Raw genomic sequence first — 12458 nt, forward strand, 5'->3', positions numbered from 1 at the left:
CCGTCAAACCCGGCGCATGCACGCGGTTCATTTACTGTAAAAAACTAAATATAGCGACAAAGTCGCTGAGTTGGCAACACTGGAAGGGGCGGGGCCCCGAGCAGATCTTCGCTGTTTTCCGCTACTGTTCGTGGCGGCTGGAAGGCGTTTTTCACATACTTCAGCCAAACTGCAGGCACCAGAATAATAAAAGTGAAATTTTTTTTGCTGGCAGGTTTTGAAATTTTAAGTTTATTTAGAGTAGAGACGGTTCAGCTTTTTGTCATTACAGTGACACAAGTACAAAGCAATGAAATTCCCTCTCTGCATTTAACCTATCCCTTTTGGGATCAGTGGGCCGCCATTGTGTGGCGCTCGGGGAGCAGTGTGGGGTTAAGGGTATTGCTCAGGAACCCAGATTGGCAGTGGGGCTCGAACTCAGAACCTCTGGGATCCGAACTCAATGGCCTAACCACTAGGCCACCACTCCCTCTAACTAATTTAGATGTTACTAAACTGTTTCAGAGGAGTGATCATAGCGCTCTGCATCAGCAGTGCTGTGTCTGTCTCCCTGCCAGCTCCCAGATCAGCTTCTCTTGGTTGGTGCGGCGCGTTGATCAGTAAAAGTTAAATTTTTCCAAATCTGCTTTTGCTGCTTCTGATGTGTCAGATGCTCAGAAGCTCATGAGGCGTTATATATATCGGCGTTGCTTCAGCTGTTCAAAATGCGCTGCAGGACCTTTTGCTGCGCCTTGATGCGCGTCAACCATTGACTTTGCATGTAAACTAGCTGCTTCTGCTGCTTGCAGTCTGAACGTAGCAAAGGGCTTGTACTATGGGAAATATGGTAATATCATACTTCCTGTTCTTATAAAACAAAGCAAAAGTTCTCATAATGTTTAAACAAAAATTTAAAAATGCGAATCAGAAAACATCCATATAAACAGAATTTTTTCCTTTTCTCTAGCTTCTTTAAAAGACAAAATGAAATGTCGGATCATTGATGTCTTTACAGTCAGCAAAACACAGAGTGCAGCTGCAAAGTCTGCAGATCTATGCTTGGATTTTTTTTTTAAGCTTTAAGGACTAGAGGCATTTTCTTTCAATCCCCCAAACAAGAAATACTGTCTGTTTTTACTACGTTAGTTTTTCTCCCAATGTCTTTCCTGACCCCCCCCCCTTTCCTCCCAGTCTGTCCCTGCAGCTTTCTGTCTAACCATCCCTGAGCTCTGTCCTCCCTTCTTGTCTCCTTTTTCTGCCGTTCACCCTGTCGTTTTGTCTCCGCAGTCACTGTATCCATCAGATTCTAGACAGTGTGTCTTACACGCACCAACATGACATAGTGCACAGGGACCTCAAGGTGTGTTTATGTCTCATTGTGTCCCTGCACTCCCATGCCTGTGTCTTATGCTGTTATCTCTAAAACATGCCTGCGATTTAAAGCGATTTGCCTGAGCCTGCTGTCAGTCCGTCTGCCTCCTTGTGCGTCTTTTGCTTTTTGGGATTCTTGTTGCACTACTTTAAACCATGGTGATTGGTTCTTGTTGGTCCTGGTGAGCAGGACCAACAGATCTGCTGAGCCCCAGAGCAAGAGTGTGAGTATGTGCAAGGATACGTTGGAGTGGGTGAAAGTGGGTGTTATAAAAATAAATGAGAGAAAAACATGCAGGTTAGACGGAGGGTCTCCCCACAGAGCTGCAAATCAACATGTGCTGTCTGTCTTGAGTATGGAGTGAATTCTGTTCAATATATGACGCAAGAAAAGAAACAGGTTTTATCAATAAAAAAAAAAAAAAAAAAAGTGATCCAGGAACAAAACTTAGAAAAAAAGTGATGTACTTTTTCTCTTTTTGCAAAAAACTTTTCACAATTTTATTTAGTTGTTTTAAATTCTGTCTTTGATATTGAGTTTTTGTTTTTGAAAATTGCATTCTTTTGAAATTACGTTATACAGATCACATTGTCTTCATGCCCAGAACAAGGGTTTGTTCTTGACCAATAAAAATGTTGCTAACATCCATGCAGACCAATAGAAATGTGTCTTCCTCACTCTGGAGGAAAGCTCAACCCCCAGAAGTAAAGAGAGTGATCTGTAAAACACATTTTAAACAGAATGAAATTCATAAAACTCAATCTGACAAACAGAAATTAGAAAAAAAAGAAACTATAGAATCTGAAATTAAAACAGAATATATAATTTGACCATATTAAATCTGTAATCTGAATATGAAAAATAAATTTGGAAAAAAAAATGGGAAAAATTAAAACTGAGGAAACCGCAAAGTTATGCCCAAAACCTATCAGTTTGCTTGTTTTTGGTTGAATTGTTGTTAAAATTCATTTTACAATATCTGTTCTTTGCTTGCAACAATAATGGAACAAAATTCACTCCATATATGAGCAACTTTTGGCACATTGTAGAGAAAAAAAAGCGGTTCACCTTTTGCCCTGATCAGTTCCAGACAGTTATAATCCTCATAGGTCTCATCAGTGTGTGTTTCTGTAGGGGGGCTTTTGGTGGCGGACTGGTGCTTCTGCACGGATGTGACTGTGGTGGGCTGAATGTGTTTGGACTAACCTGCTCCCCCTGCTGTTTGCATGCAGTCATTGCATCCAGCAGATCCTGGAGGCCGTACTCCACTGCCATCAGATGGGGGTGGTACACAGAGACCTTAAGGTGAGTCACCTGCAGGGGGGGTGGGGTCTGTGTGTCTTTATGTTATAACAGTTTAGATGATGAACTATTAAAAGACACATGATGTTCTGTTTTAGGTGAAGGAGAAATTAGTCAGTCATGGAAAAAAGGGGGAGCATCTGTAATTTACTGAATTTATTTATCAGTAGAAAAATTATTTAGACAGATTAGTGGATTCACTGTTTGTGACAAAAACATAAACAACCAGATAGGCTGCTATGTTGTCCATCTTCAGTGATCATTGGATGAGAGGCTGAGTAACTCTGGATATTTAGAACAAGAAACAACACGGTCACACAGCCCTGTAAACCTTCCAGAGTTATAGCAGAGATCTGCAACCCGTAGCTTCAGAGCCACAGTTAAATCTCTGGAAGTTTTATTATTTTTCCTAAAAAAACTTTGGCTAAAAATGAAAAACAACCAACTTATAGTTTTAAATATAAAGTCGATCTACAAATGAAGGTTTGAACAGGGTTTCCTTAAAGCACAACTGCATTGAATATTCAGGAAGAAAGACGTGAAAGTACCTGATAAATATTTTATTTAGATCGTTTTTGTCATTAGGGTTGAACTTGTTTTTAAACATACATACAGTAATTGTTTAAGAATTTTAACATATCGTGGAAGAAAATATAACAATCTGCTTTTTGCAGAAAATTAGTTGTGCAAGAAGAAATTTAAAAAGATCTAGAAAAATGGGTTTTGAATAAATAAAGTTTTGAAAATTAGATTTGAAATCACAAATCTGTGAAAAACAAAAAAAACAAAAAAATAAAATGATAAAAAAGAATAAAATAAAAGAGAAAGTTACTACATAACTTTATTCTTATTAAAACATTCCTTACATAATTGCATTATATGCAAATTTCCATTTAGAAATCATTTTCTTTGCTTGATAATTCATGTTACAAAATTAACTCCATAGCCCTTAAGAATTAATTAAACACTGAATCAAAAAAAACAAAACACTACTTCTTCCTGCACTTTCAAAAAAAAAAAAAAGTGATGTGTTCGAATTTATGGGCTGCGTCTTCCAAGGACGCGGTCAAACTGGACTGGATCCTTTAAAGTCATTGAAAATAAGGAGACCGAAAGAAAATTGGCTGTGAATTCAAACAGGTCTAGCCTTCGGCGTACGCTCTGTCGCCTAGCAACTGTGACATGTTGACACACAAAGAAGGAAAATAATTAATACCGAACTTTCCAAAATTGTTTATTTTCTTTTTTTTTTATCGTAAAGTGAATAAAAACTACACTAATAAGAATGAGAGTGGAATTTAGATGCCAACCACAGGGAGCAAATAAAATCAAATGTAATGATAGAAACCTTAGTCAGTTAAATAACCTGCTGCTGTCATTTTGCACATCTCTGATGTTGCTTCTATTTTCACATATCCAAAACTGTAAAAATGTCCATAGCTGTATATTGGTTATTTATTCTCCAGGTGCATAGTTTAATATTGTTAAAGCACTTTACAGTATTTTAATGTTTATATTTTGACTATGCACTATTATGTTAATCTTAAACATTTTTCTAAGGTCCTCATTTGTGTGACTATTTTCAACAATCTTTCTGCTGCTGTAAATTTGCCCATTGTTGGACAATAAAGATATTTTCTATTCTATTCTATTTTATAAAACGGGTAGAAAGATGTAGGTAAACCTATACAATGTATGTATAAAAAATATATTTTCAAAATCTCTTATATTAAACATGAAAAAATACTTAGTTAAGCAAATTGTGCAAAACAGCAATAAAATGTACAGTCCCCACACTGCAGATCTATTAGAATCTGTCCTCAAATTACAGACAAACCCATTTACACAGTAACAGATAAAAACCTTTAGATAAATCAAACATTATTTGACTCATTAACCAACAACTATTTTCATTAATTTCAGATGGAATCATTCACATAGTTGGATTATATTAAACTGAACTTCCAATATTCTCCTCTGTTTGGCGCTAAGTAACCTTTCCTCTGATCACGGAGCAGCCGGCTTACTTGGTCTTGCAATGAATCCTGGGATATCCAAGGATAGTGAGGATACATCAGACCCATCCTTCAAATCAGCAAAAAGGAGGACGCATTTATAGGCCGAATAGCGTCGCGCTATGACGTAATCATCCTTTGAATCTGGCCTTATGAGGACGCAGCCCAAGAAATCGAACAGAGCTGTTATTAACATTAGTAGCAACAACAATAAAGAAGGAGTTGCTGTCTTAAGAGGAGGGATTTCCTGAAAAGTAGCCAATCACAGGCAGTTGACTTTCTTTGGTTGGTTCCACACTCAAAGTAACAGACGTTGAAATTAGAGCAAAGAAACAGGACCACACACAAGTAAGAGAGAATCTACAGAACAAAAAAGCAAAATGAACATAGAAAGTTTACATGCATGTGTTTAAAATAAAACAGCTACTATTATTGTTTATTACACGTTAGTAGCTTTACAATTTCTACATCAAACACAAAGAACAGACGGTAAATATCCAGTCAGTATGCAGCAACACCCAATATAACAGGAAGTCCATCCATCAGCTTAGTCATTACCTCTGATGGCCCCTTACACAAATATTGATTGTAGAGTCCATACAAGGCAGACTGTAATGCTGTAGCTTTTATTACTCAAAGGCCATATTGTCTGCCTGCATTTTGGTCTTTCTTTATTAAAACAGCGGCAACACCTTCTATTAGAATGAGGGATAATCAAAGAACACCTGCATGCATCTCCTGCTTTACATGAAAAGAGTCGGACCCGTTTTAAATGTGACGCAATTCCTCTAAAGCTGAGCTGCCAAACATCTGCAGAATATGTCTGTATCTCAGCAACATAAAATAAGAAAACTTCCTACACCAGCCTCTCTCCACACCACGATCATAAATCGGTGGATTTTTATTGATTAGGATATTTACGCACCGATCTGAGCTGAAAGTTTGCAGATTCTCTTCCTTTGTTGGTGCCTATAGATGTGTGAATGTGGTGCTAGGTGTTGATCAGTGGTAAGTGTGGTGAACAGTCAGCATGTCCGTGCACGTCTCTCTGTGATCCTCACATGCATGCCTGCATCCGAACTGATTCGACCAAGAAACTGAAATGTTTTAGATGCTTTTAATCCCGCATGCATGTTTCTCTCCTTAAATACGCTGATCGTTTATCAAGATGTGGTTTTTATTTTTAACTGCGCTGAATGCAGCTTCCATGTTACCATAGCAACATAGAGCTGTAATTAACACTGTGTCTATAAACTACAACATCGCTGTTGGTCACTGAAGCTGATCTTCTGATACAATGTTTAACAGAAAGTTAGTCCTAGAATTTACGGCACAGGCAGATAATTAACCAGAAACATGAGAAAAAATTTGTTTAATAACCAAAAGGTCAGTGGGTTACACACTTTTATTTCTCATATTTATTCTAAGTCAGATATTTATGTTGAAACAATACCCCAGCTGGTGATCAATACATATTTTGTGTAAAAACTAGTGTTGCATCGATGCCATTTTTTGGCCCCGATACCTGGCTGTGCTGTATCGGCCGATACCATCTGTTATAAATTGATGCGTGTTTATATATGAAGAACTGCATCCTACTTGGATGTAAAATAATTGCCATCATGGCTTTGTCAAGCTGCTGCCTACCTTTGTGAAGCAGGAAAAAGACTTGTACAATTTTTTTATACCAGGGTTTGTTGCTACGGTCTTTCCAATCTCTTTGTGTTTGTTCACATGTTTCAGATGTTTGATCAGGTTCAAAGTATAGAAACTGCCCGGTTCAACTCCACCTCTTGAAACTTTCAGGTCGCAAATCTTGCCTTTCAATCTGAAAAACTCAAATGAAGAGAAAAAAAATTACAAGAAATGTATTGATACAATCACTTTGTCTTTGGCGCTCAGACCTCAGCAGGAAACTTATCGCTGAATTTTGATAGTGTGGCGTGGAGATAGATGAAGTTGGTCAGTCTGCAGACTGCTGGTTAGTGACACTGTCTGCTGAGATTTATGGGGAGATCCAGTGGACGGCGTGAGCTGATGCTAGAGCTTCACTCTGTGACCTGGAAGATGGAAGTCCAGTTGGAAAACACAGGTTGAGAGAACCTGTCCATGATGAGCAAGCATGAAGCGACAGTGGAGAGGAAAAACTCCCCGATGGGAAGAAACCTCTGGCCGAACCAGGCTCAACATGGTGATCTGCTGCTGGACCGGATGAAATGAGATGCAGAACGCAGTAAGAGTCCGGGAGGAATGACACTCTGATGAAGCTTTAGCTAAAATGGTGGAGGAGGAGCTGAAGGTGGGTTAAAAGGGGTCATCTGAATGAAGTCACACAGCGCATCTGCTGCCTGCACACTGGAGCAGATGAGTTGTGGATCGGAGACCTTTTAAGGTGAACTTTGGAAGCTGATTGACTTTAGTGGAGGTGTGGTTCAAAGCTGATTGGCTGTATCGTAGGTGGATGTAGGAGAGCAATCAGTTTCTTCAGTTGAATCTCCGGCTAGGCTCCATTTATCCAATACACTCGCCGGCGTTTCTATAACGAAATACTTCAACACCGCAGACATTTTCTTCTCCTGCTTTTTTTCCCCACCGCATGAAAACCCCAGCTTTGGTTGGGATTGGCTATTGGCTCGCTCTCATAGATAGATAGTTAAGACTAGTGAGTGTCGGGAGAAAGAAGGCTGCGTTTTAGTGACATACAAATATCAAAATGGTATCTTTGCCCTATTTGTTGGTACTCGCCGATGTCGATACCACCATTTTAGCACTGGATCTGGGCCCCGCTTGATACTGGTATCGGTGCAACACTAGTGAAAACTAATCATTATAACAAGATGCAAACACTGCATTTTTAATCCGTGAAAAGTATTAAGTGTTTTTTTTTTTGTGTCCCCATCTTTATCAACTGATGATACATTACAAAAATGAATACGATTTTAGAATCATACCGACTCATTTATTTTTAGAGAAAAAGAACCAGAATAATTATGGAACTATGGATGGAAGTTAATTATTATTGAATTATTGTAAAGTTGATTTATCTTATCAATAGACTAACAATTCATTGAAAAGCTGACATATCCTCAAAAACCCAACCCTCCTATTTTGTGTTTTTTACATTTCTGTCCGTATTTCTGCCTCATTCTGCAAATGAGGAAGAGATGCGTCTTAGAGAGTCAACTTATGGTAGAGCTGCTCCTCCACGCAACTGAGGCCCCCGTAGAAATATGCTGAGACTTAAAATTGTAAGAATAAGTCTTTTTAGACGAGACTTGTCCAAAAAAAAAACAAAGCCAGCAGTACACATCTAGAAATAACCACTATTTCCATATTTGCAGCTTCTCGCTGTAACAGTCAGAAAGAAGCTCAGATGCTTCTCGTTTCCCCTGAAGTCATCGGTGGTAAATAATGATTTATAGTCAGATTCTGTTTTCCGTCTTGTTAGTAAATCAGCATCTGAACAGTACAGACACCCCTACTGCAGGCAGACATGTGATGTTTTCTTCCAAATAAAAAAACAAAACAGCAAAAAGGCGTTTGGCCCCATCTGTCAGTCTCATCCTGAGCTGCATCCACAGCTGTTGTTAGTCCTCGAATGTCAGAGTAACTGAGCTTCTCTTTAATCTCCTATAAAGAACAAGGAACAGAGCGTTTTATGATGCAACTCTAAGATTGTGATTTAAAATGTGTTTAACTATTTAAATATGTTGCATTTGATAAGAAAACTGAAAAAAGTAAACATTTATGTCAGCGTTAAGTTTTAAGATATATGGAGTGATTTTGTCCATTAATTTTGAAGCAAAGAACATGTTTAGTAAATTTTTAATTTCAGAAAAAAAAATCAATCCAGAAATGAAAGAGAACAAGATTTTGGGAGGAACTTTAAAAAAATATATATATTTTTGAATTAATAATATTGAATTTTTTCAGTTATTTTTACAGATTTTATATATTTTTTTAATTCTCTTCTTTAGATTAGGCTTTATAAATATCATTATTTTCAATTTGCATTTTATAGATCACTTTTTTTCTCTTCAAACTGAATAAAAATGCTTTCTGTTTATTAATGAAAATGTTGCTAATGTTGCTCCAGCAGACCAATAGAAATGCTTCCTTGCTTATCACTCCAGAAGAAGGCCCGCCCCCAGAAGTGAAGAGAATGTGATCTGTAAAGCTTAACTTGAAATTAATCGAATTATATTTGAAAAAAAGAGAGAAAATACCAATTAGAAATATAAAAAAGAAGGAAAATATTTGAATAATTAAACCAAAATTTTCAGAAATTTAATTTTCTGGATATAATTTTTTCTTTCAAATTTCAATTAAGAAAATGTCTTCTTTGCCTTCAACAATAATGGAACAGAATTCACTCCATAAGTTCCCGGCTGTAAGAAGGTGAAATGAAAAATAGAAAAAGTTGCTTTTCCTACGAAAATGCAGTGTGAATGTTGTACGTTAAACTGTAAACGGTACAGTTGAAATGGCAAAAACAAGCTGAAATTTAAAGCAAAAACTGCTGAAATGGTTTGAATTAACAGAAAACAAAATGCTGAATAACTTTCCAAAAAATAGTGGAAGCCACAAGCAGAAACATGGCAGATATTTTATGAAGTAACAGCAAACAGAAAAGCTTAATGCTTGTCCAGAAAGAGAGCAGAATCAAGCCAAAATTAAAAAAAAAAAAAGCTGAAATTTTATAAAATAGCAGAAACAGCAAAAAAAAAATAGCAAAAAAAAAAACAAACTTGAATCTTATCTGGTTGAAGAATAAAAGGAGTAGGAAGTGAAATGTTGCTGAAGATGGTATTAAATCCAAATTAAAGTGTGAAATCATATGTTAATTTTAATGAATGCTTTACAGCATTCACACAACTACAACAAAAACAGAGACAGTGCCTGAAGAGGACATGAACAGATTCTGTTCTGGTATAAAGACAGAGAAAATGAATGAAGAAAAAAACACATATATGAGGACAATTCTCATAGAATGTCAAATTATCATAGAAATAAACAAATAGAGTGGCCACAAGGATGACATGAAGCTAAGAACAATCAGACAAACCAAAAGTATTCTACAATTAAAAGGGGTTTGCTTATTTTATAACACTTTATCATATAAAACCATATAAAGTACAGAAAGCTGACATCTTAGCAGGCTTTTCTTATCTCCTGTTGCCAAGGTAACAAAGCTGCTGTTAAATTGCTGAACTCTATGCTAACTCTGTTTTGGAAAGTGATTATATGCGATAGCAGGTTAAAATGCTTTGTTAGCTCTCAGTCGAAGTTCAGAAAGTTGTTTTTTCACGCTGGTGATGTTCGAGGAGATCAGAGGTTCACACTCAGACGTGCACTGGAACCACACTCACTGGTTCGGGTGCAGGTGTGAGTTTGGTCGTCCAACAGGAGGAAATCAAAACATTCCAGCGCCTTGCAAAAGTACCCAAACCACTGAAACTTAATTAGATTTAATTGCTGCACTGATGTAAAGGATGTCCTAATTGTGAGGTTCTTTTTGGTTTGTTTGTTTTATCTGTTGCAAAAAAAAAAATTGTAAAAGGGGAGTTTTTAACTTTTGTAACCACCCTTAACTCATATTAGATCTTTAGCTGTATGTGTATACCAGCTTTGCAGATCTATAGAGTGAAAATTGTGCCTGATTTTACAGCTCAGTCAGGCTATATGGGGTGCATCGATACGGAGTGAATTCCAAAGAACATGTTTTGTAAAAGGAAATTAAAAATAAATGCAGTCCAGAAATTAAACTAAAAAAGGCTTGAATCAAAACTAAAGTTTTGAGAGTAAATTTGCTTTTTTCACAGGTTTTTTTTTATTTCTTTATTTTATCCACTTAATATTAAATCTTTCTTTCGTATTTTTACTATCATTTTATTTTGTGAAAGATTTTGTGTTTTCCAGTAACATTTTAAGAAATGTTTCTGTTTTTTCAAATTGCGGTTTAGAGATCACATCTCTTCATTTCTCTTTAACTCTGGAGCAAAGACATTTTAAAGAGATTTGTATTGGTCTACATGGACGTTAGCCACACCATTTGTACTGGTCAAGAACGAGGGTTGGCATTGAGCTTAAAGTGAAAAGAATGTGATCTTTAAAGCACCAACTTTAAAGTCGTGGGGAAATCATATCAAATTGTAATGTTGAGATCATGGAGTTGGACTATTGTTGTCGTTTGTGCAAAAAAAACATGTGACTAGCCATTGTACTACACCACTGTACACTACTTTTCCAATGTTTAAATCAAGCTTTCTCAGTGGCAGAAAGATTACAGAAAGTTAGAGGGAACGTTTAGATTACACCGGGGAAAACCAATCGAGTGGCAAGCTTGTACAACAGTGTTGAATAGACTGCAAAGAGATCTGCCAATTTATTGGAAACAAGGTTGAAGCAGGTCCTCTGTCCATAGCGTTCCTTGACAGTATCGTTGCAAAGTCACCTATTAAGTGCTACTTTGTCCCAATGGAATTTCCCATTGGGAACCCACTATCATTGCTAACTAGTTAGCTACGATCCTTGATAATCGACCAATCACATTCACTTTATTCACTCGTGTAAAGTTGTGCACCATTCGGGAGAAATCAGAAATGAAACGGTTGGAACAGCCGCTTCCCTACGACTTTAAAACAATGCAATTTATAATACTCTTTCTGAAAAATATAAATATATATATTTAATAAAATCTGAATAAAAAACACAAAGTTGCTCCCAGAACATTTTTTATTCTGATTTTTTTTTAAGCTTTGTTCCTGGAATTTATTTTTTTTTTCATCAAAAATCTATTTACAAAACATGTTCTTTAAATCTTTCTATGTCTCTCAGATTTATGCTTGGGCTTTGACTAGGCCAACCTAACACATGTAGCTCTGACTGTATCTTTAGGCCTTCCAATCTGCTGGAAGGTTGAACCTGCTGTTGTTTGTAGCCTCTAATAAATGGTCTCACTGGATAATTTAGAATTTGATCCCTGCCTAAGAACTCAGATCAGCTCTTTATTTCCTGCCTGAGGAAATCATTTTAACGTGTCTGCTGTGTTTCTTGGTCTTCATGAGGCTGTTTGTTAATGACAGAAAAACTGCATTTATACTCAGATTACATTTCACACATGTAGACTCAAAGTAAAATGAGCTGCAGACAAAGGTGTACCAAAATATTAATTTTATAAACAGAAAAAACAATTAAACTGTGTTTTTTGGGGGAGCTAGTGTAGAAATTGCACAAAGGGAACAAATACTTTTGCAAGGCAGCCAAAATGAACCTCAGTCATTTCACCACTGAATTGTCTAAGCAGTTTGAAGCTTTGCTTTACAGATCCCGACTCCCTCTGCTATCGATACACGTAGCAGTGCTGAAGTGACTGCTCATGTTTTTTGTCACGCTTGCAGCCGGAGAACCTGCTGCTGGCCAGCAAGTGTAAGAACGCAGCTGTGAAACTGGCCGACTTTGGACTGGCTATTGAGGTTCAAGGAGAGCAGCAGGCTTGGTTTGGTAAGTAACAGACACATACACATAAACACACAGCAGCATGCATAAACTGCTATTTTACAGCAGAAATACTTCAAACTAGCTGGTGCAACAATGAGATGATGGGCGATGATGGCAGGAGGTCACCTAAGCCCAGTCGATGCTAATTTTTGGCCCCAATACCTGATACCTGGCTGTGCCGTATAAAAATATCTCAAATCTGTCAAGAAGCGGTGTTGGGTTGAGGACCCAAAAGCAGAGGCAAGTTGGCAGAGGTGAATTTTGGTGGGTTTATTGAGATTTACAGATAC

General features: G+C 37.2%; 1 protein-coding gene across 1 annotated transcript in view; it reads left to right on the forward strand.

The window, feature by feature from the left end:
- LOC107096604 (calcium/calmodulin-dependent protein kinase type II subunit beta-like) overlaps window positions 1-12458 on the forward strand; it is a 117067-nt gene that overhangs the window by 32955 nt on the left and 71654 nt on the right. The window contains exons 6-7 of the mRNA XM_015393336.1: window positions 2584-2656; window positions 12069-12171. Coding sequence (XP_015248822.1) covers window positions 2584-2656; window positions 12069-12171 — 176 coding nt within the window. The remainder of the gene's footprint in view (window positions 1-2583; window positions 2657-12068; window positions 12172-12458) is intronic.

The sequence above is a fragment of the Cyprinodon variegatus genome, unplaced genomic scaffold (genome assembly GCF_000732505.1).
Source record: "Cyprinodon variegatus isolate N-32 unplaced genomic scaffold, C_variegatus-1.0 Scaffold636, whole genome shotgun sequence".
In the NCBI taxonomy this organism is placed as follows: Eukaryota; Metazoa; Chordata; class Actinopteri; order Cyprinodontiformes; family Cyprinodontidae; genus Cyprinodon; species Cyprinodon variegatus.